We start from the raw sequence: 27,336 nt of genomic DNA on the forward strand, positions 1-27,336 counted from the left end.
TTTTGTCCAGTGCCCTGGTTAAAAGTAGTGCACTATGTAGTGACTATGGTGCCATTTGGGACACACACCCATGTTGATCGAGCAGGCCTATACGTGAAACTGTTAGATAGAGCTGATTAATGAGGCTCTGTATGAATGAAAGGCCCCATCCATCAAACACAGCTGTACTGGGTTACTGCACAGCACAGTGGGCTGGACAGGAAGACAGGCAGTTCTGATCTAATGCACCATGTGCTGGACCAAAAACACTTTCATCTTGTTTACACTGTTCTACTTGCTGTGTAACGTAAAAACGATTTATTCATCATACTCACAGATCTTAGCTTGGCTGTAGTGCAATACATATGGCACAGTAGGTAATGGATGATATGCTCCTCGAAGAAAATGTTTGTTATCTGGGGTAAGATATGCATCTTGAGGTTTCTAGATTGTAATTCATTTCATGCAACTTTTCCCTTTGGGTTCCTATAATATTCCATGGGCCATGATGACAGTATAGAGTACAAACAGTAGGCTATCACTTCCTGAAAAAGTGAAGTGTACAAAACAAACACTGAGTACTAAATGTTGGTGAATTGCACACACCCAGACATGTGACAACAATCCCCATTGCTTCACTGTTAACACTTCTCAAAAAAGGAAGTTGTCTATGTTCATTGCGTAAGAGACAGTGGACATTACGTACAAGGAGGGTAGTATTACAGACAATAAAACACCCTTATCACAACAACAACGAGTTTGTTACTGAGTTTAATGATAACACAGTGACTCAATGAAATGTGATGTTGCTGTATTACTGTCGCTATAGAACATAACATTGTGTCCTCATGGGACATTTTAAAATTACTGAGGATTCCGGAATATGAGTCATGCCAACCAACCATGATGTGGTGATTTTATGTTATTGGCTACAGAAAATGTAATTGTGTCCTTATGGAACATTTTGAAATGTGACTGTGAATTCCAGCCATTCCAAACAACCGCGATGTGGTGATTTTACTTTATTGGCTACAGAACATAACATTGTGTCCATATGGAACATTTTGAAATGACTATGGATTCCGGAATTCCAGTCATGCCAACCAACCATGATGAGCCGGAGGAGAGAGGACATCCTGGTTACGCTGAAATCAAAGCAGAAACTTTTCCACTGAGCCAGGCTGATTTTCCACTGAGCCAGGCTGATTTTCCACTGAGCCAGGCTGATTTTCCACTGAGCCAGGCTGATTTTCCACTGAGCCAGGCTGATTTTGGATTGTGTCTCAAACATCTCTTCTTCCTCCAGAAGTATGCACTTGTTCACTTCCCATCACTGACTTTACAGGAAATTACTAGTATAAGACATATGGCGGAAACACCCTCTAGTCCATGCCTCCACTAATCCAATGCTTTTAGATTTGTGGGAAGTAGTGAATGAGTTCACACTTCAGGAGGAAGGAGATATTATTGGGAAGCACCTAAGGCGGTCATTGGTTCACCTGTAGCAGACACACAACTCTTACTGTGCATAGTACTACATATGCTTATTCTGAGATCCTGAAGTCATGGGTCATTTATGGTGTATTGTTGGTGATTCATATGGGTTACCGATTCATTCACCTCACCTGTAGAGGACACAAGCCACTCTTACTGTGGTAGATATGTTTATTCTGGTCATTAATCACACATGTGTTTTCTCTGTTAGTTTCATCTTGATGCCAATTCATTCACCTGTCCTCACCTGTGCTTAGGTACTGTAGTTGTGAGGCGTATAGCCTTGGCTACAGTCACTACCATCTGCACAGTAATGGTACATTCAGTGGTGTGATAAGACTCTTAGAAAAGGATCTGGCCTCCAGAAATAACCTGGACTTAGTCTCTCCCTTGTTCCCCTGACCGTGCCATGGAGGTAGAGAGGTAGAGAGAGAGGTAGAGAGAGAGGTAGAGAGAGAGGTAGAGAGAGAGGTAGAGAGAGGTAGAGAGAGAGAGAGAGAGAGAGAGAGAGCATCCCGTTCAGATGCAGGAGCCTCAGGGCTGGTAGCTAAAAGCCTGACTCATGCTATGCTGTGGGGATAATCATGCTCTGGAAATCTGCTCAGGAGATCATAACTAAATACATAGGCTACTCTACTCCTATTCGGAATGATGCACCTAAACAAGAACTACATTATGTTCTATTGAATAGATCCTACTGTACAACAGTGACGTCCTTCATAGGAGCACAGGACCCACAGGCTTTATGATGACATCCCTTAATGCGTCATTGAACCTCTTAAGTACTGCACTCATGCACTACTGATGATTAAACTTAGGGCTTTAGTACGTACATCCAAATGTTACATTTAAAGCTTTAAGGCCTCACACTTGCCTTGACGCAATATTGAGACCCTCAAAATGTCTGTCCAACAGTTGGCCTGGATCCCATGCAAAACAAGCTGCCCCAGAGAGCTAGGACACTGGGTGAATGAAAATGGGAAGATCATGACCACACTTTGCATGGCCCATTGCATACAATGAGGGTGAAGTCGATCATTTGCTTTTAGGTTCATGTGTTAGGCATCTTTTGAGGGTCAGGTCAGGGCCTAAGGCTGCGTTTACACAGACAGCCCAATTCTGATATGTTGCCCAATTATTGTCAAAAGAGCTAATCTGGTTGGTTGAAATACCAATACCCTGGATTCCATGCAAAACAAGCTGCATGAATGAAAATGTCCAGATCCTGATTCCTGACCACACTTTGCATGGACCATTACACCCTTCGTGACCTGGGAGAATATCTTTCATTTCAGTGTGCTGAACAGGGGGTCAGGTGTAAAGGATTAGCTATGTTCTAGTCAAGCAGCAGCCCAAGGCCTGGCTGGAGTGAGTCTTCATTATTCACAGATTACAACCTTCTAAGAGCCCAAACCCCAACAGATCTACCGGTAGGCTCAGCTGTACCTCTCAGGTTCTATTTTTGTTTCTGGGTTCATTTTGGTGGCTGGCGATCCCCTGGAACAAAAGTATAGGTGTCCTATTCTATATATAGTGCACTACTTTTGACCAAAGCCCTATAGGCCCTGGTCAAAAGTAGTGCACTTTAAAGGGACGCACCCATATGTACGGACGGGACATGTAGTCATGTGGAGACACATACATGAATGTACACTCATGCACGGTATGCATGCACAATCAGGTGCAGTTTTTACTCAGAAGCATTAATACAAATAGCTGGTTCAGTAGCTTACAAACAAACTACTTGAGTTGACCCACTGGGCAAAGATCTCAGTTTAACATTGAGTTTAAATTTACCTTTGATTGAGTTGTCAACTAACATGAATTCAATGTGAAATCAACAAAAAAAATTGTTCATGTCATTGGATGTAGGTTTAAAGTCCGTGGAAAAAAGACTAATTTCTTTACGTTGATTACTTTTTGCAATCTAATCAGTTTTCCACCTTGATTCCACATTGAATTATTTTGTTGAAATGACATGGAAATAACGTTGATCCAACCAGTTTGTGCCCAGTGGGGAGAGTCCGTTGGTGTGTATCTCCTGTCCAGTCTATCCCCAACCCCATGACAGGGAGTGTGAAGCATGCGGACTCAACACAAAGACATCATTCACACTGGCCCTTACATAACCTTCAGATACAAAGCCTTTCATTTTGGGCTAGACACCATATCCTCTGTGTATTGTACCCTACAGCTAGGTAAAGGGCAGAAAGGTTGAACAGAACTATAACATAGTATTTCAAAACATTCTTTCCTAGAAGTCCATTATGACCCTTTCCACGTGGAAAAGTACCTATAAATACCTCTAACTCAGGTATTCCCCCAGGGGTACGCACAATGCCGTCGGGGGTACGCCAAATAAACTTGTGATTCACATTTAAAACATAAATAAATAAATACATCTTCACATTTTCAAACAGTACATTTATATTTTTCAACGGGGCTATACATTTGGGTGAGGTTTTTTCTCACCTGAGTAGCCTCGTTTCACTGCCAAAAATAAAATTAAACCATCTAGTGTTCAGCGAAATAACAACACAATGTCAAATACAGGTAGCCTAGTCAAATAATTAACATCCAATCACATTAACCGTTACTCTCTCACGGGAATACCACTAACGGTCCGTAGCTTCTGCTCATGTTGGTATCTGTACTGATGGCGCAAAAGCCATGACAGGGACTGGTAACATGTGTGCAAGCAGTTGCTCCTGACGCCACTTGGGTACACTGCAGCATCCACCCGAGAGGCTCTTGCTGCCAAGGGAATGCCTGACAGCTTGAAAGACATTTTGGACAATACAGTGAAAATGGTGAACTTTGTTAAAGCAAGGCCCCTGAACTCTAGTGTATTTTCTGCACTACGCAATGATATGGGCAGCGACCATGTAACGCTTTTACAACATTCAGAAGTGAGCTGGTTATCAAGGGGCAAGGTATTGAAACGTTTTTTTGAATTGAGAGACGAGCATAAATTTTTCTTTACTGACCATTATTTTCACTTGTCTGACCGCTTGCATCCTGACGAATTTCTCACACGACTGGCCTGAATGATCTGAATCTAGGATTACAGGGACTCTCCACAAATATATTTAATGTGCAGGACAAAATTGAGGCTATGATTAAGAAGTTAGAGCTCTTCTCTGTCTGCATTAACAAGGACAACACACAGGTCTTTCCGTCATTGTATGATTTTTTTGTGTGCAAATGAACTCAAACTTAAGGACAATGTCAAATGTGATATAGCGAAGCACCTGAGTGAGTTGGGTGCGCAATTACGCAGGTACTTTCCCAAAACGGATGACACAAACAACTGGATTCATTATCCCTCATTCACTTGTGAGGGTCTGACTCTGCCTCCAGTCCACTTACCGATATCTGAACAAGAGAACCTCATCGAAATTGCAACAAGCGGTTCTGTGAAAATTGAAATTAAGACACTAATGCCCATTGCAACCACCTACCTACGTGATTCTCGGCCCTCACTAGCATGAAAACTAAATACAGCCACAGATTGTGTGTGGAAAATGATTTAAGACTGAGACTCCCCAATACAACCCAACATTGCAGAGTTATATGCATCCTTTCAAGCACAACCTTCTCATTAACCTCTGGTGAGTTATTCACAATTTTCGATGAACAAATAAGGTTTTATATGTAAGATGGTTAAATAAAGAGCAAAATTATTTATTATTATTATATTATTATTTGTGCCCTGGTCATATAAGAGCTCTTTGTCACTTCCCATGAGCCGGGTTGTGACAAAAACTCACACTCATTCTTATGTTTAATAAATGTATCGTATAGTGTGTGTGTGGCAGGCTTACAATGATGGCAAAAAACAACATTTGAGAGTGCGCTGACCCTGGTGCTAGAGGGGGTATGCAGCTGGAGGTTGAATGTTTGAAGGGGTACGGGACTATAAAAAGTTTGGATACCACTGCTCTAACTGATTCTAAGAACCCCACCGCCTCCAACCTCCTCTGCTGACACAGACTAAGCTGTGTCACGGTGCCGTGAGAGAGACTACAGGAGTTAAATATTGTACTAGTACCCAGAACTCAGTTAGGTAGCTAGGTTACGCAGTCAGTGCTCTTAATCTGTTGTCCCAGTGGTTGCTGTGCCGTCATTAGGGCCAAGGCCAATCCTCTGTCTTATACAAGCTTAATACCAGAATCTGACCTCTTCCTCACGAATCAGGATGATTAAGAGTCAATGGGAAGAACTTCCGGCCTTTAAGCAGAATATAAAATGCACTTGCACATCTGAGTTTCCTTGTTGCAGGTGTGTGGGCATCATCATTGATGTCTTCGAAGAAAAGAAAGACCTGCACATTGCTCTTGCCAGTATCATTACCATAAAGCAGAACCATTACTCCTCCAATACACACAGGTATCAGGCTGTTTGACTAGGTAATGACAAAGTCCTTTAGATGGGCGACTATTCAAACTTGAATAGTGACAGACTTGATTTGTCATTGCTGCTGATGTAATGCAAACAACAGACATACACATGAGGTCTAGTACACTATTAACATGAATCTGAGCAGATTTTCTTAAATGAAATTACACACAGACAGACTGAATTAAATTATGGCCACGTGTAGGACTGCCACAGATGGGTACAATGCTTCTGAGAAGAGAAAAAATGTGGGTTTAATCGGATTGTTCTGTCCAGAGCTGTGCCGTTTCTATTGCTCTTCCAGTAGGGTTTGAGAAATGCTGTGTGTCACATTGAACTCCCTCCCTCGGTCTAGTTTTAAAAACACAGAGATCCTGAGCTCTGCAATGACACAGACGAGCCAGAAATGAATGACTAGTGTTTTCCTGCCAACACAGATGCAAGCGTTCAAGCTTGGTGGTCAACCTATCTGCATGCAGACCACGTCAACTGGAGAGACAGTCAGCATTTCAATAGACAAACAAAGCTGAAATTCATAGCCTGTCCTGTGATCATAAACGCTATGCCAATGACAGAGCTCTGTCTATGGGCTGTATTGTTGTTGTCTAATGATGTATTCTGAGTCATCCACCATGCTAGTCCTTTGTGTAAGGGGCTCTGTGAGACCACAGTCACCACCCACCATCAAAGCCGTTACTGCATCAGTTTCTAACTATCTATATTGTAGTGTAACAGACCAAGGGTTGGGGTCAGAATGCATGGTAAACTCTGTTTGAATTTGAATTGAAAAAAGGTCAAGAGGAAGTAGAAATGTAAATGGGCAGAAGGTGACCTAGCGGTTAAGAGCGTTGGTTCTAAACTCAAAGGTCGCTGGTTTGAATCCCTGAGCAGACAAGGTGAAAATCTGCTAATGTGCCCTTGAGCAAGACACTTAACCCTAATTGCTCCTGTAAGTCGCTCTGGATAAGAGCTTCTATTAAATTACTAAAATAGGAAAGACAGGATATTATATATAGTTCTAATCATACTACATATGAATGACTTATTTTACACGTAGGAAGATGAGATATGTAGACTTACTGTATGCTACACAGACATTGAGATTGTTCTGGATGGACTGTGTTGCTGAAACGGTAACTGTGTAGATTGTGACCAAACAGACACCTTGAGCAGTCCTCCGCTGTCCCCTAGTGGGGAAAGTATCACTTTCCACTATGAATCAACAACAAAATGCCTATTGAGTTTGCTCTAAATGTATGTTTGTTGTGAATACATTCTGAAATCAATACAGAATAAACACCCAGCTAATCAAAAGACCAAGTCCATATTAATGCAAGAACAGCTCAAATAAGCATAGTCCATCATTACAACAGTCCATCATTACTTTAAGACAGGAAGGTCCAGAGTACAGCTTTTCTCGCATTAATATGGGCTTGGTCTTTTACCAAATAGGGCTATCTTCTGTATACCAACCCTATCTTGTCACAACACAACTGATTGGCTCGAACGCATTATCAAGGCACACCTGTTAATTGAAATGCATTCCAGATGACTACCTCATGAAGCTGGTTGAGAGAATGCCAAGAGTCTGCAAAGCTGTCAAGGCAAAGGGTGACTACTTTGAAGAATCGCAAATATAAAATATAATTTGATTTATTTAACACTTTTTTGGTTACTACATGATTCCATGTGTTATTTCATAGTTTTGATGTCTTCACTATTATTCTACAATGTAGAAAATAGCAAAAATAAAGAAAATCCCTGGAATGAGTAGGTGTGTCCAAACTATTGACTGGTAATGTATGTAATTGATTGACACCTTGATAAAAGTGAAGAGTCAGGCCACGTGGATTTCTTACAACAGAGAAAGGTACGTCGTCAAAGCTGTAGGCATCTTTATAAACATATTTTTTATTAACTGCTCCTTAATGTTGTGAGTTGTTGTGCTATTTTGTATTTTTGAGAATATATTACATGGTGTAAAGTAATATTAATGTGGGTATGATGTGTGAGAACGCTGACTCACCGCAAATCTTTAGTTGCTGCACATGCACACATGTGAGCCGACAGGAAACTGTAACTATGGAGTAATGTGTTGAAGAAATGGAATAAGTGGAGGTAAAAGCAGTCATTCAGTCAAAGCCAGCAAAATGTTAAAATGTACTTTACAATTTTAGGAAAACTCAGTATCTATCAAACATCTACCTGCCGCCAAATCCTCAGAATTGTATGTGCATGTGCTGTGAGATGGGCTGGGAATGAGGTCACGAGGTTACGAGGTCACAGAAGTTTACATACACTCAATTAGTATTTGCTAGCATTGCCTTTAAATTGTTTGACTTGGGTCAAACATTTTGGGTAGCCTTCCACAAGCTTCCCACAATAAGTTGGGTGAATTTTGGCCCATCACTCCTGACAGAGCTGGTGTAACTGAGTCAGGTTTGTAGGCCTCCTTGCTTGCACACGCTTTTTCAGTTTTGCCTTCAAATTTTCTACGATTGAGGTCAGGGCTTTGTGATGGCCACTTTGCTGTTGTTCTGAGATTGATTTGCACTTTTCGCACCAACTTACGTTCATCTCTAGGAGACAGAACGCGTCTCCTTCCTGAGTGGTATGACTGCTGCGTGGTCCCATGGTGTTTATACTCGTGTACTATTGTTTGTACAGACGAACGTTGTACCTTCAGGCGTTTGGAAATTGCTCCCAAGGATGAACCAGACATGTGGAGGTCTACAAATATTTTTATGAGGTCTTGGCTGATTTCTTTTGATTTTCCCATGATGTCAAGCAAAGAGGCACTGAGTTTGAAGGTAGGCCTTGAAATACATCCACAGGTACACCTCCAATTGACTCAAATCATGTCAATTAGCCTATCAGAAGCGTCTAAAACCATTACATCATTTTCTGGAATTTTCCAAGCTGTTTAAAGGCACAGTCAACTTAGTGTATGTAAACTTCTGACACTGGAATTGTAATACAGTGAATTATAAGTGAAATAATCTGTCTGTAAACAATTTTTGGAAAAATGACTTGTGTCATGCACAAAGTAGATGTCCTAACCTACTTGCCAAAACTATAGTTTGTCAACAAGAAATTTGTGGAGTTGTTGAAAAACGAGTTTTAATGACTCCATCCTAAGTGTATGTAAACTTCCGACTTCAACTGTAGATTTTCTAGTGATATTGTATCATTAAAGACAGTGTAATAGGATTCTATCTTTCTAAATATATAAACTTTCTCGCTTTTGAGTTAAGTCAATCCTAGGACCTCAAACTTGTTAATGGTCAAATGAAATCAAATAGTAATCAGTGATGAAAAAACATTTAATTGTGTGGCTACATTGTTGACTTGATACCATAACTGAAAAGGTCTTTTTTTTAAAGCCTCAGAATGTTTAAATAATTATATTACCGTAGGCTTCTCTTGCTTTTCATTATCTGGTAAAACAATATTATATCAATAACACGCAAGCTGTTCAGCAAGGCTTGCTCTGTTGTGGCTCTGAATTGAGATGGTTTGAGGCCCTGCAGTGTCTCCACGGCTAAGTTAGCTAAACCTCAGACATGCTTACACTTAACATGTATCATTGAAGACTATAATAGTCTTTGTATCAATTGTATCAAATCACTATTTGTTTAAAACCCCTATAACAGGACTGTCTTTGACTTGGTATAATTTGGGCTTCTTGTTTTATTCTTGTACAGATATCCTTCCCAGGAGTTTGGGAGGTAGCCTAGAGGTTAGAGAAATGGACCTAAAACCAGAGGGTTGCTGGTTTGAATCTCGAGTTGGGTGCTAAAAAGTGTTCTGAATTGGTAACTGGCTGCTTGTTTCAGGTGAACTGTTGTGCTTGTGAGCAAGGCACTTATACCCTGACAACATTTGATGTAAAAAGGGCTTTGTAAATACAATTTAATTCAAATGGTGCATATGAACTAGCCAACTAGTGCACTAGTATGCCTCATTTAATCAGGGGTCACCAGCCTTTGACAATTTTGATTTGTTTTGGAATCGACAGGATCTTTTCAAGCAAGATGTAATCCAGCCGAACAAACATGGATCTTGGATACTCTCATCCAATTTTGTCCCATTCAATTGAACTTCCTTGTTGGTTGATATGGGAAGCTCAGCTTCTTGGATAACCCCATGATTGACATTTGGGTCCAAGACACCAACCCCTACGTTCTTGTACTCAAATAATCAAGAAAAAAACTAAATGTGAATACAAATACAGTTGTTATAAACCATTTATTGTCTTGTCACCGCTCAACGTGTTGACGGTATGTAAGAAGATGAACCTTGAGTAGACCAATGTACACCTTGCCCTCAGATGGTTGATATAGGCCTACCTGCAGTCTCTTCAACAAAGCTGGATATACTGTATCATTATACCATTTCAAACAGATATTACGATAGTTATTGGTCTCGGTTTATATTTAAAACAGCCTTGAGTGCATTAAACTGCATTGACATGATTCCAACAATGAGAGAATTCGTTTGACAATGTATTATTACAAGGGGTTCAGTACACTACAGAACCCCTGTGAGTAGAAGCATAGTATTTAGTCAAGCAGCGCCCCATAGTGGCCATCGTGAGAAATATGCGCTCCTTTCACTTTCGGTTTTCTCGAAATGCCTAGTGACGAACTTTATTTTGAACGAACGACTACATTAGATAGATAGGTAAGTTTAGGTTCGAATTACACAATTTTTAGGAAAAGGAAAACACAAGACGTTCTGTAAAATGCAAAACTTGCGTCAGTATCTTTGCTATGTGTTTTCTTAGAGGAAAAATGGGTGGAAAACGAGTGGGAAACTTTGACAGGGATTAAAACAACATTGCCAAACAAATAACATTGATTAGGAGAACTTCTTCGTTAACTGACATATCCATAAACAGTTAATTTAATGTAAGAATATATTGCGTTCAATGAAATATTTCGTACTGTCAAAATGCTTACTTTCAGTAACTTTCAGTTTTTCACCTTACATGGCCTTTATTTGCATGACCTGGTCTTTATCTCCATTACTTGCATGATGTGGTTTCAACTTCGGTCACGTTGCTCATCTCTTTCTCCAGTGTTGACAGAATTTCACAATGGAGGGTATAGTCGTGGAGGTTCTTGGCGTCCCCAATATCCTTGCCTCTGATAGAATGGTTGACAAGCTCACTATACACTTCCTGCGACCACGGAACGGGGGAGGAGAGGTGCAGAGAGTGCTGTTTCCATCTGATAGCCCGGGACAGGCCTTTGTCATATTTGAGGAACCAGAAGGTAGGCGGTCTACTGTAACTGATGGCAGGGTAACTTACATATATTCAGTGGCTGAACTAGACATGAAGGGGATCAGGGACAAAAATGGATGCAATGAATATATGTCACAATATTAGTATGTGTTAAAGTAGGCTACTCTTTCCCCCTGAATTTATTGATACATAAAACCACCACAAATACTTGATAATTTCTTTAACCTACCCTCTCTCTTTTGCAGTGGCTGCCCATGTCTCGCGGTTGACCCATGTGTTGAAGGTGGACCAACAACAATTTTGTCTCAAAGTCAGAATAGTTGACAGGCCTGAGGTAGGGAAAAGCCCCCGTCCCTTGTATTACATATCATATTGTCATATTGTTCAAGTGTAATTAAATCCTAATGTTTATCTTGTTTTGTTTTATTTGTGTGTGTATCACAGGTGGACATGCCAGTCAAGGCAACTCTGGATGTGAGTATGTTCCCCAATGACAGAGAGGTGCGGCGACTCCTAGACATCCATGGCTTTAAGGTGAACGAGCTTCAACATGGTCAGCTGCTTGTCCAGGGCTCCTTTCTGAAGCTCAGAGCAGTGAAGGCCCAACTGCAGCAGCTCCTACACCAAGACAACCAGCCCCAATACAACCCTTCCACACCCAGCCTCAGTGGCCATGCCTCTGGGACCTACAAAGCCTCCACCAGGATGCACCACATCAATGGCACCGCAATGCATGCTGGTAACATGAGTCCTATGTATGCTGGGAGCAGGAGTCCTATTTCAGTCAATGGAGAGCAGTTTGCACATGTCCTACAGTCTTCTTCCCCTACCAACTATTCACGGGACTCAGGGTCACCTTGTAGCCTCTCCAGCCCCCCGAGTGGCAACCCATCTCCCAGTCTTCTGGCACCAGGGTATGGAGCCAACGTGACCCACAGGAGGAACACATCTCCCAGCAGGTCTCGCAGTGTGGTCTCCTTCCTAATGGACGCAGATGTGCTCCGATATGCCCTGTGCTTCAGGAAAAAGGACATTGATACAATTCTTGGAAGCAACAACATTCAAATGAATGTGCAGCCTAGTGAATGTTCCGAAATCAGTTCTGTTAGCCTCGAGGGGAAGAACCCAAAGAGTACTATGGAAAAGCTGCAAAACTATCTCACTACACTCAACTCAACACTACGCACCCAAGAAATCCCACTGGGAACAATCGATCACAACGGACAGGTTAGAATTAGTAAACTGATTCAGAGGTATAATAGTGTTTATCCTACTGTCCTCGTCAATCAGGTCGGAGATATTCTCCGCCTTGTAGGGCCTTCCAGGGACAGTTATGACATGATGCAGATTCTCTTGGGAAAACCCCTAGAACTTCCACCAGCCGGGCGAACAGGGAGGGCACTGGACAGGGGCTCAAGGGAAAGGAGAAGCAGTTCTCTATCGAGTCTGCCCAAAAGGAAGGATGCCCCCATCCCATGGGATCGTGACCCTGTCCCTGTGTCTGTTGCTGTACCAGATTACTCCCCCTCAAAGTACCAGGGTGACTCTGGGCATGGAAGGACTGTACAGAGGGCTGGAAGCCCAGTACCCTATACATCCACCCCCAGTCACAGGGGAAGAAGTCACTCTGATTCACAGGAGAAAGTAAAGGAGCAGAGAGTAACACAGAGGGAGGAGAAAGTAAAGGAGCAGAGAGTAACACAGAGGGAGGAGAAAGTAAAGGAGCAGAGAGTAACACAGAGGGACGAGAAAGTAAAGGAGCAGAGAGTAACACAGAGGGACATCTCGAGGCGAGAAAGGGAGGATGATGTGGTAGGGCCCTCTGCTGGAGCTCAGATGCCAGTGATGAAAAAGAAGTCATTACTTCCCAAAATTCCTACAAACAAAGCAGATTGGAAGGATATGCTATCAGGAAAAAAAAAGAAAAAGCCATAACAAGTCACTAGTTTAGATTCTGACACCTATAATACAATTGGCTTTAGCTGTTTATTTCTTGAATATGTTATATGTCACGTGGGGCAAAATGTTCAGTACAATTTGGCTTAGGCAAATTGATTATGACAGATTCTAATATGTTCTTTCTTATGGTCTGATTTTAAACTATTATTGTAAATAAATGTGGTTGATTTTATTTATATTTATTGAGGGTTCAAGAGTATGACAAATGTATTATATTTGTAAATCTTTTTTGTTGCTGTGATATTTGTTGTTATTTTCATTGTGTTTGAGACTAAATCACTATCGAAAGGTTTTGTACAAAATATGCAAATGAAAATGCAATTCGTTTCTGGAGTAGACTTTCAATGTAGCCTAATGATTAATCATAATCTATCTATGTTGATTATTTGGAACAAATTGCCTATTCTGGGATGATCTCATTCAATCACTTGTGGAAACTGTCATGGAATGTGTTCATTTAAATTCTTCACATAGATTAAAATCAACATATTCTCACTTTAGAATTGTCGTTGACTCCACATTCCACTTAATTCTGTTACTATGTCAGTCTGCCTCTATGCTTTTGCCTTAGTATCTGGTTGTGTGCTTCTTGTCAGACTGATTCTGAGTGTGTAAATTCTGGACTCAGAGTGTCATGTTGTGTGATGATGGAGCCAGAAGCAGATGAGAGAGGAAGTGCTCACAGAGGCAGCCATCCCCCCCCTCTCTACACAGGATGTGAGGCGGCCCCACGCAGTCGACATGACAGAACACAAGGCACACTGACAGAGGAAGTGCTGATCAGAGATAAGCAGGTTAGGAGGGGGTGAGTGGTAGTGCAGTCTATGGAATGATACTTATGAGGTAATGGGGCATGTTCTTAATATTATGAAAAAACATTAAGAACACCTTCCTAATATTGACTTGCAACTCCCCTTTTGTCCTCAGAACAGCTTCAATTCGTCGGGCATGGACTGCAAGGTGTCGAAAGCGTTCCACAGGGATTCTGGCCCATGTTGACTCCTGCAGTGTTGCAGTTCTTGACACACATATACAATCCATGTCTCAATTGTCTCGAGGCATAAAAATCTTTAACCTGTCCCCCCCTTCATCTACACTGATTGAAGTGACGTCAATAAGGGATCATACTGTAGGGTTTCACCTGGATAATCATAATGTTTTGTACACTCAGACAATTCAGTTTTTTTCCCCCAATTATTGGCAAAAGAGCTAATCTGATTGTTAAAAAATACTGTTAGTGGAAAAATAGAATGAGGCTGCCTGTGTAAACGCAGCTTTAGAGAAGCAAAAACCACTCCTAGCCAATGAGTGCTATGAGGTTTTATGTTGAGGTCCATTACCTCATCATACACTGTTTCCCAAACAACGTTGGTTCACACGTTGTAGAAAAACAAATGACTCATTTTCAAATGTAAGATGTTAGATGACCACCAATGACTAAGGCTGCGACTCAGAGGCTGACAGAAGTACACTGACTGAAATGTCAGAAAATTGATTTTGTTTGTTATCTACATTTTATTATTTGGCAATATTGACAAAGACTGAATCCCTCTTTGTCCTCTCATACACTGATGCCACCCCCACACAATGTATCACCGTCCTTTTCCAGAGGTTGGTAGAAGACTGCTCTTTATACGTTCTGACTCATGTCTGGAGCCAGATTACCTGTCCTGCATTGGGAAATACCATACTGTTGAAACAGAGTGGAAATCTTGGTCTTAAATGGATGGTTGTCTACACAGGAATCGGTCAATCCCGCAATTTTTACAGAAATATTTTGCCTTCAATTATGATGTGGTTTAATGTCTGATAAGGATGAGCCTGATGTCTAGCTGTACATGGTTGGCAGTGGAGAGAGCCTATGTGTCTGTTCTGTTTTTATTTTCTGTCAAATATGTGAAGTCTTAACAGAAAAAAAGAGGCATGCAAAGGGAGAGGCTGAAAGACAGAGAGAGTGAGAGAGCTCGAAAGATGGAGATGCACGCAAAGGATGGCGGAAAGAGAGAAAGAGACAGTGAGAGGGAGAGCCTGAGAGAGCTTCTGCAATGGTTCACTCACTGTGGTCTGTCTCCCACGGAAACAAGGAGGTCTGGAGGCCTGTGGCAGGAAGAGGAGGATGCAGAAGTGCTGTATGTATTTAATGATAGCTCTTCTCTGTCCCGTTATGTACATTATATATACCCGCAACAAACACAACACACACATCACTCTCCCACTGGGCACAGACATCAATTAAACATCTATTCCATGTTGGTTCAATGTAACAATGTTGATTCAATCAGTGTGTGCCTCCAGCTCTCTCACTCTCTCTCTCTCTCACACACACACACACACACACACACACACACACACACACACACACACACACACACACACACACACACACACACACACGCATGCACACACACACACACACACACACACAAACTCACATACACACACCACTGAGAGGATGACGTGCTGCAGCATGCCGACCACAGCCCCCAGTGACTTGACTAAGCAGCACACCATCCCAGAATCCACCACACCACAAAAGAACAGACTTACGCCACACCCACAGCACGCCACCGGGCCCCAGCAGCACTAGTCTGCCTGCCTTCACTTCTCTCTCTTCTCTCTTCAGTCCTTGTTCGTTCCTTCCTCTCTGTTTATCTGTCTGTCCGTTAGGATGGCGGAGCTGGAGGGTCTGGAGTTTGGGAAGTCGGATTTTGTCCTTCTGGATGAGGTGAACATGGAGCAGTTTATGGAGAATCTGAAGTTAAGGTAAGTCCTGATTGTAGAGTCTCCTCTGGAAGAGATGAGGTAGAGGGGAGGAGAAAGCAGCTGTCTGTAACACAGGGATGGAGATGAAGCTGTCATGGGGACACCTACGGATGACTTTGTGGGCCCTTAAATCTTGTATATGTATCTGTTATCTCAAACTGTCTGGTTGTGTGCTTGTAGGATTGTGATGTCACAGCTTGATATTTGAGAGCTCTGTTGTCAGAGAGTGTGTACTCATCAGCCTCACAACAATGGCAACTTTTCAGGGCCTCTCTTATAGGAGTGTTAAACTCTTTGTTTGTACGAGAACCACGGTGAAGAAGTTGACTTGTAGAGAACGTGAGAGAGAGAGAGAGACAGGAAAAGGAGAAGGATGAGTCATTTCTGGTTTGACTTTCCCGCCCACCTTCAGTGGTTGCGATATGAACTTGTGTGTCCAGTTAGTTGCTATCACCATAGAAACGGTCACATAAATAGATGCATTGTAAGTCAAGAATACGTCATCAACCCATTGGTCATGACCTGAGTCTAAACTCGTTTTGTTTGACTTCACACTTACGGGAACTACTTTCCTGTAAAAGCCCACCCTTTCTGATTGGTTTTCTCAGTGACGTATTCTGTTGAGTTTGAGTGAATCAGGTGACCTTTTTTTCCTCTATTTTGGGTGTGGTGTGACTGACTGCATCTGCTGCTAAATTCACCCTTCTCAGCATCTCTCCATTCCAACACTTGTCAAACAGCACAGCTCTCTCTCTCTCTCTCGCCCTCACGCTTTTATCTCTCAAGTTTGGTAACGTCGTGACATGCCCTTCTCTTGAGACAGTATTGAGAAACCACATAGCACCACATCTTTAGAATCCAGTGGAAGCCTAGGAGTTAGAGTAGAATATCACTCAAGAATTTACAGTGGTCAAACATGTCAATTATTTATTTTGTAGATCTTATACAGCTCACAGATTCTTAGCAAATGGACACTAGTTTCATATCCCTTTTCTCATCATAGTCCACAGGTGCATTTGAGGTGGCATCCTATTCCCTTTCCTATATAGTGGGTCAAAATTAGTGCACTTTAGGGAATAAATAGGAAATAGGATCCCGTTTCACATGTAGCCCATGTGTTTTAGTCAGGCCTTTGCCCTAGAAGGTAAGCTAGGCAATGCATGCAACAATTCTTATTCCCTGAAGCTCCCATTCATTTGATCATGCACTGCCTGACCAGACTTGCCCCATGGCAATGTCTGGAGAAACATTCAGGGCCACTTGATGTTAGATAGGAATTTATAAAATAAAGCTTTCCTGTAATATTGCCCATCAAGATATTTTTAGGATCAGTCATTGTCACTTCCTGGTCTTAGTATACATCTAATATACACTGTAAATTACTGTTTTTGCCCATGTTTGTATCACAGGTTGTGACATTTACAGTATTTTTGGTTTAGAAGCAAATAGAGCTGATTAATGATTTCATGCATATTGTATTTTTACACATAGAAAGAGACAATTCTGTGTAATTTCAGCAGAATAGGTGCCACAACAAGTCAAACCAATACCCAGGAAGGTAAAACAAGGTGAAGGAAGTGACACCTCTTGTGGGTTGTCACTAGTTATCACAGCCACAAAGTCATAATTATGTCTATACTCCACCCATTAAACCTAACTCTAACCTTAACTGCACTGCTGTTGAAACTGACTTTATGGCTGAGTTATTTAGTGGAAACCCCTCTTGAGCCATAATTTGTACATACTTCCTGTTCTCACTTCCCACCTGTGTCACTTCCTGTCCTTTGGGGCGTGTTCTATTTCCTTGAGGGTGAGAGGTTTGACTTTAGGTGCAAAAATATGTTGTCGTTTTTATGTCAGGGTGTTTCTCTGTCAGGGTGTTTCTCTGTAAAATAGGTTATCTAATGTCTATGTAAACATCTCTCTCTCTGGTGTTGATGGGGTGGAGACTTAGATACTGACTGTTGAATGTGGTGTGGGTATTTGTAGGCTATTTATAGCCTATATAAGCATTGCTGTGACAAAAACTATTATGGCCCCCCTTGTTACAGCGTTATTATCAGGAGTTGGCTGTTTCATATCAAAATTATGTTTCTGTTGTGGACATTGATACTTGGACAATTTTCATGCTACATGAAGACATTACATAAAAATATAAAACCATACTTCAAAAAGCTACAATAAATTCAACTCTGTCTCTGTGTTTGTCTGTGTGCCTGGCAGGTTTGAGAAAGCCCGTATCTACACCTTCATAGGTGAGGTGGTGGTGTCAGTCAATCCCTACAAACAGATGGACATCTACGGTAAAGAGGCCATCGACGCGTACCGCGGCCGGGAGCTGTACGAGAACCCACCCCACCTGTACGCTGTGGCCGACGCTGCGTACAAGGCCATGAAGAGACGGGCCAAAGACACCTGCATCGTCATATCAGGTCTGTCTCAGACTCCAGTCTCCTACTCTTTCTTTCATTCATTCATTCCATCTCATACTCCAACCATCATCTTTTACCTAGTTTACCACAGTCCTGCTTAGCTTGTTTGACTCACACCTTGCTGGTTTCTGAGCAGGTCAGAAGGCATGGTGCATGAATCGTTTTTTAACTGGCTATGTCCTGTTGCCTTCATATAAAAAAGAGGACAGTTTTGTTGATTTATGTATGTAATATTTCTAAGGGCACTATCATGTGATGGAATTGCTTCCTGGCGTATACAGTAGCACCCTGTTATCAATAGTTTACTGAGGGAAGTAGAACTGAGCAGGGTCCCTAATCTATTCACAGTCTGTCCTGTTGCAGACCCCATCATGCCACTCTGTGTGTCTATGAGGTTTTCTTGTTTGAGCAAAAGTCTGTCCTCCGTCCTCTCTCCATGACCCGGAAACCGATATGTGGTTGTGTGGTGGAGGAGTGTGTCAATTCGTTAGCAGGCAAATGGAAGACAGTCCTCCCCTCCTCGATAGCGTCCTTTTGGCGAGGAAGCACAAGTGTACTGTATCCTACGAGTCCTACACTTATGAGTCCTTCGCGGAAGAGTTTTGAAATCTGCCACACCCCCTTTGAATCAGCTGTTGTTGTCTCGAAGGAGAAAAGCATGCACGCATTTAAAAATGATCTGCTACTTATCCTTTTATCTATAAAATGTCTTACACAACTAGCTACATTTGTTTTTATCACTTTATTAAAAAAATTGGGGATTCCACCCTGTAAACGTAATTTGCCTGATGACGTGCGATTGAAGAAGAGGAGTTGCCTGATGACGTGCGATTGAAGAAGGGGAGTCTCATTTCCTACTAGGGCATTTTCATCTTGTTTCCCTCTCTTCGCCACCTCTCCTCGATTACTTTTGATCTTTTTTAAAAGGAGGCCAGAGAGGACGGAGGAGAGAGGACACAGCTGTAATTGAGAAAAGGCCAATGTCTACAGTTTCTGAGTGTTCTCAGTTCCTCACTTCCTCCAGGATGCTTATTGGTCTTCACTGTTGCTGCAATGGTCTTTTCTTAGTTGCACTAGCTCATAATGTCCTGTTTCCTCATCTGCTGTGTGTAGCAGGCTACTTTACGGTCATAGAAAGAGGAATAGAGTCATGTTGATTGGTGACTGACAGTCAATAACTACTTCAAGAAGATTCATGCCATAAATACACTTCAGTTTACCATGTATGATCTCATATCGTAGAAGTACAAATATACTGTATGTCTACTAATATATCCAGTATCTGTGGTAAAATACTCAAGTAATGTACATGTACTGCTATACGTGAGTTGCTTTTTTGTTATTAATGGTCTGTGTCTGTGTGTCCCAGGTGAGAGTGGAGCGGGAAAGACAGAGGCTAGCAAGTACATCATGCAGTACATCGCAGCTATTACCAACCCCAGCCAGAGAGCAGAGGTTGAGAGGTGAGTCATCAGTGTCAAATGCTCTCCTCTCCCAGTTAAATAACTACATCTTAGACTGGGTTAGAGTACAGGTTCTGATTCTGAAAGGAACTTCAGTATATTGCATTTAGTCTTATGCATCAGGCTTCCTCCCTAACCTCAGAAGTACAATAGCCCAGAGACAAGGTTATATTGTGTCAGTCTCAATGTCATAGACACAAATTCACAATTGAAGGGTGGAAAGGACTTCCAATTCACCTCTTCCTCTCCTCTCACTCTTTGGGCCACATTGTCACCTGATAGTATCAATGATGACCTCCCTCTCCTCTGTGACACAGTGTGAAGAACGTTCTGCTGAAGTCCAACTGTGTGCTGGAGGCCTTCGGTAACGCCAAGACCAACCGCAACGACAACTCCAGCCGCTTCGGCAAGTACATGGACATCAACTTCAACTTCAACGGCGACCCCACCGGCGGCCATATTAACAACTACCTGCTGGAGAAGGTAAGAGCAATATGATTAGATAGGATAGAGAGAGACATACAGTGATTGGCGCTTGAAGTGAGGGGAAGGACTTAACAGATAGGCGGGGAGATTTGATTGGATGGTTTGAACAGAAGTCGTATTTATAGGCCAAGTTTCTCAGACACAGATTAAGCCTTGTCCTGGACTACAAACAGAGATTGAACATGCTTTTTAGTGAAGGAGTATATAATAGTGAAGGAATATACTTAATATGTGTCTGTGTCCATAGTCTTCTTTTGAAAAGTTATCCATTTTCTGGTCTTCATTTCGTGGTGGAACATACATGTCTGATTAAGGTGGTGAAGCAGAGAGAGTGAGAGAGTGGGTCCGGGAATAGAAATGCCTGTGAATTACACCCTGTTCTGTTCTGGTTCTGTTGAATGATAATGAAGGGCTCGCCTGGGGGCATGATGAGATAGCTTGCTGTTTTTATCCTTTCTATGAGCTAGCCTATCACACCACCTGACACAGTGGGGCTGTGTGAACGACGGTGTCATCCATTCTCACTGCACAGACGCAACCTTACTAACTGTGGATTAGTGAACTGTCTGAACCCCGCTCTTCTGTCTTGTATTGGGAGTTATGTGGTTGGTTAAACTTGCGGCCTGTGTGTATGTGTGTGTGTTCATGTATTTTTCTCTGTTCCCACATGCAAAGTCAAGGGTTGTTCAGCAGCAGGGAGGAGAGAGGAACTTCCACTCCTTCTATCAGGTAAATATTGATCTTTACTGGTCAAACGTATGCAAGCATGACTGTAAGTCACTTCGGATAAAAGCGTCTGCTAAATGGCATATATTGTTAAAATGAAGTCATAAGTATGATTAATAATGGCTTAATGCTGTTTGGATCAGGACATGTTTGGCTGGATCAGGTAAAGGAACGGGTGGAAAAGGCTATTTTGATTCGTTCTATTACAGATTAATAATTTGTAATGAATGTTTCCACATTTTCCCAATTCAACTTCTCTACTGTACTGTATGTGTGTGTATTTCCACAGTTACTGCGTGGAGGCTCAGAGGAAATGCTGGGGTCACTTCACCTCCAGAATGACCCTGTCAACTATGTGTATACCAGAGAAGGAGCTGCCTCCACTGTGAGTTTTCCTTCACTCTTCTACAGTAGTTCCACAACCTTACCATGACATTGGGTGCTGGATAAAACGCATAGACACTCAACACTAATTTGTGAATACAGTGTTTCCACCTGTCTCTAAGAAAGGAAAGCAACGTAAAGTAAAGTAGAATAACGTTAAGTAACCTAGGGTAAAGTAAAGTAACGTAAAGTAAAATAGAATGACGCTAAATAATCTAGGGTAAAGTAAAGTAGAATTAACGTTAAATAATCTAGGGTAAAGTAAAGTAACGTAAAGTAAAATAGAATGACTGTAACGATAATCGTCTGGAGAAGGAGAGGAGGACCAAAGTGCAGCGTGGTACGTATCCATAATACTTTTAATCAAAATGAATACACGAACAAAAACAACAAAACGACCAACGAACAGTTCTGACAGGTGCAACAAACACTAACCAGAAAATAACCACCCACAAACACAAGTGGGAAAACAGGCTACCTAAGTATGGCTCTCAATCAGAGACAACGATAGACAGCTGCCTCTGATTGAGAACCATACCAGGCCAAACACATAGAAATAGAAAACCTAGACCTACAACATAGAATACCCACCCACATCACACCCTGACCAAACTAAAAATGGAAACATACAAAGCAATCTACGGTCACCGCGTGACAATGACGTTAAATAATCTAGGGTAAAGTAACGTAAAGTAAAGTAGAATTAACGTTAAATAATCTAGGGTAAAGTAACGTAAAGTAAAGTAGAATTAACGTTAAATAATCTAGGGTAAAGTAACGTTACGTAAAGTAAAATAGAATGACGTTAAATAATCTAGGGTAAAGTAACGTAAAGTAAAGTACAATAATGTTAAATAACCTAGGGTAAAGTAACATAAAGTAAGGTAACCTAACGTAAAGTTAAGTAAAGAGTAGTAAATACTGTTCTAGTCTGTAATTTACCTCTCTCTTTCTCTGTAGACATCCAACAATGACCGGTCCAGTCACAGGGCTGTGCTGAGTGCCCTGCAGGTGATTGGCTTCTCAGAGGAGGAGATCGACTCCATCTACAGGATCCTGGGGACCATCCTCATCCTGGTAGGTTGTATTCAGTATATTCTTGGTCACATTTCTATTGGCCATACATACCAAATGATACCTGAATGGTCCAATGCAACTAAAGTAGCATGTTGGTTACTTACATTATTGGTGCCCATCTCTAAACTAAGAGCTAGTGTTCATGGTGCAGTCAAACTTGACAGAGATTCATTTGATTCATTAGGATCCCCATATTTAAAAACATGAACATGTAGTGTGTGTGTGTGTGTGTGTGTGTGTGTGTGTGTGTGTGTGTGTGTGTGTGTGTGTGTGTGTGTGTGTGTGTGTGTGTGTGTGTGTGTGTGTGTGTGTGTGTGTGTGTGTGTGTGTGTGCATCTATCAGTTACACATACTTGTCAGATGATACACAGATGAAGGAACATTTAATATCCTGGTTGGAAACCATATTATTTCTTAGTACATATCTTGCAATTTACTTGCGAAATTTAAGTTCAACCCTGTGATCTATGATTTATACCAAATCCAGTTTTATAATACTAGGATCATGAACGGTGTTTCTGCCACTCCCCAGGGCAACCTGCAGTTCGAGACAGACAGTGAGTGTGTCCAGGTGGTGGGTTCTGAGGCTGTGAGTCACATCGCTGGGCTGACCACCACAGAGCCAGACAACGTGACTAAGAGCCTGCTGTACCGCACTGTGGCCACCGGGGGCGGAGAGGTCATAGAGAAGGGACACACTGAAAAGGAGGCCTGCTTCGGCCGGGACGCTTTCGCCAAGGTACTGGGCTGGTCACTATTAGCACAGCAAGACTTGTTGTCTTCATAAATGACAAATCCCATCAATGTTGACTCATTATTGTGTACTGCATAAACTCTCTCTTTCGTTCTCTCTCTCTCTCTCTCTCTCTCTCTCTCTCTCTCTCTCTCTCTCTCTCTCTCTCTCTCTCTCTCTCTCTCTCTCTCTCTCTCTCTCTCTCTCTCTCTCTCTCTCTCTCTCTCTCTCTCTCTCTCCTGCTCTATGTTGATTCTTTAGGCTCTCTATGAGAGATTGTTTTGTTGGATTGTGGCTCGTATCAATGCTGTTATTGAGGTGAAAGACTACAACCCAGTGCTTCATGGGAAAAACACAGTCATCGGAGTGCTGGATATTTACGGCTTTGAAATTTTCGACAACAACAGGTTAGACTCTCCAATAGTATCTATCTCCTCCCTGTCCATGTATTTACAATCTTGTGAGTTATCTTCTACTTGGTCACCATCCCGGATCCGGGAGCATTCTCATCAGTAAAAAGCTGACTAGCATAGCCTAGCATAGCGCCAGAAGTAAATACTAGCATATAAATATCATGAAATCACAAGTCCAAGACACCAAATGAAAGATACACATCTTGTGAATCCAGCCATCATTTCCGATTTTTAAAATGTTTTACAGCGAAAACACAATATGTATTTCTATTAGCTAACCACAATAGCAAAAGACTCAACCACATATTTTCACCATTTTTTTACCGCATAGGTAGCTATCACAAAACCGACCAAATAGAGATATAATTAGTCACTAACCAAGGAACAACTTCATCAGATGACAGTCTTATAACATGTTATACAATAAATCTATGTTTTGTTCGAAAATGTGCATATTTGAGGTATAAATCATAGTTTTACATTGCAGCTACCATAAAAAATATCACCAAAGCAGCCGGAATAATTACAGAGAGCAACTTGAAATTCCCTAATACTCATCATAAAACATTTATGAAAAGTACATGGTGTACAGCAAATGAAAGATAAACATCTTGTGAATCCAGCCAATATTTCAGATTTTTTAAGTGTTTTACAGCGAAAACACAATATAGCATTATATTAGCTTACTACAATAGCCAAACACACAACCGCATTCATTCACCGCAAAGGTAGCGATCGCAAAAAAACAGCAAAAGATATAAAATTATTCACTAACCTTGACAAACTTCATCAGATGACAGTCCTATAACATCATGTTACACAATACATATATGTTTTGTTCGAAAATGTGCATATTTAGCGGTACAAATCGTGGTTTTACAATGTGAATACGTAGTCAAAATGCACAAAATTCTCCAGAGATATTTTGGACAGTCACCTAATCTAATCAAATAACTCATCATAAACTTTACTAAAAAATACATGTTGTACAGCAAATGAAAGATACACTAGTTCTTAATGCAACCGCTGTGTTAGATTTTTAAAAATAACTTTAGTACGACATACAGCTTACGTTATAGCGAGACAGCGCCCAAAATAAGGGCGGAAAATATGACTAAACATTTTCCACAGAAATACGAAATAACATCATAAATGGTTCCTACTTTTGCTGAGCTTCCATCAGAATCTTGTACAAGGAGTCCTTTGTCCAGAATAATCGTTGTTTGGTTTTAGAATGTCCTCTTCTCCTGTCGAATTAGCAACCATAGCTAGCCATGTGGCGCAAACGTGGCAAACTTCACATGATGCAAAGAAAAGAAAATTCCAAAACTCGCAATAAACATTCAATAAACTGATATAACTCGGTTTAAAAAAACTACTTTATGATGTTTTTATCACATATATCAAATAAAATCAGAGCCGGAGATATCTAACGTGTATACCGAAAGCTTTTCAGAAGGCAATCTGGGGTTCCTTCTCGCGCCTTCGAAGACAATGAAATTTCCAGACACGTCATTCCAAAAGCTCTTGTTCGGCCTCAGATCAAGCTAGACACCCCATTCCACCTCTCACTGCCTGTTGACATCTAGTGGAAGGCGTATGCAGTGCATGTATATCCATAGATTTCAGGCAAATTAATAGGAAGGCCCTGGAACAGAGCCTCGATTTCAGATTTTTCACTTCCTGTCAGGAAGCTTGCTGCAAAATGAGTTCTGTTTTACTCACAGATATAATTCAAACGGTTTTAGAAACTAGAGAGTGTTTTCTATCCAATAGTAATAATAATATGCATATTGTACGAGCAAGAATAGAGTACGAGGCAGTTTAATTTGGGCACGATTTTTTACAAAGTGAAAATAGCGCCCCCCTATTGACAAAAGGTTATCAGGATGGTGGATCAGCCTTGTATTTGACCAGATGGATATATCTTGATATAAATATTTCTCACAATATCTATAATTTCAAACTTTTTGAAACCTCTCTGAAGATTATATTTATTTATTCAAAATGTATGGTAGTCATGGTGACTACATGATCTGTTGTTCCATATTGAAACCTGTGTTTCTGTGTTGTCGTCGGGCAGCTTTGAACAGTTCTGTATTAACTACTGTAATGAGAAGCTGCAGCAGCTCTTCATCGAGCTGATCCTTCGCCAGGAACAGGACGAGTACCAGAGAGAGGGTATCACCTGGCGGCATGTGAGTCACACACGTGCACGCCGACTAACAGATGCGCATGCACGCAGAAACTCTCTCTCTCTCTCTCTCTCTCTCTCTCTCTCTCTCTCTCTCTCTCTCTCTCTCTCTCTCTCTTGTTTCTCCCCTCTCTCTCTCTCTCTCTCTCTCTCTCTTGTTTCTCTCTCTCTCCATAAGCAACACATGCAGTATTCAGAAGCCTACATCTAACAGTTCCTCTCCCCCTGTGTGTTTCCAGATTGACTACTTTAACAACCAGATCATCGTGGACCTGGTGGAACAGCCCCATAAGGGCATCATCTCGGTGTTGGACGAGGCCTGTCTCACTGTGGGTAAGGTGACAGACACCATCTGCCTGGAGAGCATGGATGCTAAGTTGGGACAACACCCTCACTACACCTCCCGCAAGGTGGGTCAGACGAGCAACGCTGCCTTCAATAGAATAAATTATATTCTATTCTATGTTATTCTCTTCTATTCTAGTCTATTCTATGTTATTCTCTTCTAATCTAGTTTATTTTATTCTCCCAGGCCATACTTCTAACACAAATACCTCAACATTTCCTCTCTACAGCTCCTATAACCATGTCCCTATAACCATAAAATAGTCATTCCTTCTGCAACTTACACTAAAAACCCACAACGTGAATTATGCTGAGGTACACCAATCCTTCCTCTACCTCATTGAAGATGTCTTCTCTCCATTACTGTCTTCATTATACTGCAACACTCACATCAGGACCCCATTGACGGTTTAAGAATGGCTTTAACACCCCAGTGGTGTGATATTGTTAGTGCAGTTACACTGGATGGTCAATAGAGAGCAGGGGTATCCATCCCACTATTTGCACTCTGTTGTGGTTTCGTTATACACTGCTCAAAAAAATAAAGGGAACACTTAAACAACACAATGTAACTCCAAGTCAATCACACTTCTGTGAAATCAAACTGTCCACTTAGGAAGCAACACTGATTGACAATAAATTTCACATGCTGTTGTGCAAATGGAATAGACAAAAGGTGGAAATTATAGGCAATTAGCAAGACACCCCCAATAAAGGAGTGGTTCTGCAGGTGGTGACCACAGACCACTTCTCAGTTTCTATGCTTCCTGGCTGATGTTTTGGTCACTTTTGAATGCTGGTGGTGCTTTCACTCTAGTGGTAGCATGAGACGGAGTCTACAACCCACACAAGTGGCTCAGGTAGTGCAGCTCATCCAGGATGGCACATCAATGCGAGCTGTGGCAAGAAGGTTTGCTGTGTCTGTCAGCGTAGGGTCCAGAGCATGGAGGCGCTACCAGGAGACAGGCCAGTACATCAGGAGACGTGGAGGAGGCCGTAGGAGGGCAACAACCCAGCAGCAGGACCGCTACCTCCGCCTTTTTGCAAGGAGGAGCACTGCCAGAGCCCTGCAAAATGACCTCCAGCAGGCCAACCAAAACATCAGCCAGGAAGCATAGGAACTGAGAAGTGGTCTGTGGTCACCACCTGCAGAACCACTCCTTTATTGGGGGTGTCTTGCTAATTGCCTATAATTTCCACCTTTTGTCTATTCCATTTGCGCAACAGCATGTGAAATTTATT

At 41.7% G+C, this 27,336-nt stretch overlaps 2 protein-coding genes across 2 annotated transcripts in view; both read left to right on the plus strand.

Annotated features, from left to right (window-relative positions):
• The first annotated feature begins 10,469 nt into the window (after positions 1 to 10,469).
• On the plus strand, positions 10,470 to 13,576 carry LOC120027146. The gene is made up of 4 exons (XM_038972009.1): positions 10,470 to 10,554; positions 10,952 to 11,147; positions 11,365 to 11,453; positions 11,564 to 13,576. Exons 2-4 carry the CDS (start codon positions 10,970 to 10,972, stop codon positions 13,052 to 13,054), a joined length of 1,758 nt encoding a protein of 585 aa, XP_038827937.1. The 5' UTR covers positions 10,470 to 10,554; positions 10,952 to 10,969; the 3' UTR covers positions 13,055 to 13,576.
• A 2,070-nt stretch (positions 13,577 to 15,646) lies between these two features.
• The window catches only part of LOC120027506 (unconventional myosin-Ig-like), a 66,915-nt gene continuing 55,225 nt past the window's right edge, over positions 15,647 to 27,336 (plus strand). The window contains exons 1-11 of the mRNA XM_038972457.1: positions 15,647 to 15,841; positions 18,065 to 18,273; positions 19,643 to 19,736; positions 20,054 to 20,219; positions 20,898 to 20,951; positions 21,238 to 21,333; positions 22,293 to 22,409; positions 22,942 to 23,148; positions 23,404 to 23,549; positions 25,639 to 25,753; positions 25,989 to 26,159. Of these exons, the coding sequence (XP_038828385.1) occupies positions 15,747 to 15,841; positions 18,065 to 18,273; positions 19,643 to 19,736; positions 20,054 to 20,219; positions 20,898 to 20,951; positions 21,238 to 21,333; positions 22,293 to 22,409; positions 22,942 to 23,148; positions 23,404 to 23,549; positions 25,639 to 25,753; positions 25,989 to 26,159 (1,470 nt within the window). The 5' untranslated portion in view covers positions 15,647 to 15,746. The remainder of the gene's footprint in view (positions 15,842 to 18,064; positions 18,274 to 19,642; positions 19,737 to 20,053; positions 20,220 to 20,897; positions 20,952 to 21,237; positions 21,334 to 22,292; positions 22,410 to 22,941; positions 23,149 to 23,403; positions 23,550 to 25,638; positions 25,754 to 25,988; positions 26,160 to 27,336) is intronic.

This window comes from Salvelinus namaycush, chromosome 32 (genome assembly GCF_016432855.1).
Source record: "Salvelinus namaycush isolate Seneca chromosome 32, SaNama_1.0, whole genome shotgun sequence".
Classification (NCBI taxonomy): Eukaryota; Metazoa; Chordata; class Actinopteri; order Salmoniformes; family Salmonidae; genus Salvelinus; species Salvelinus namaycush.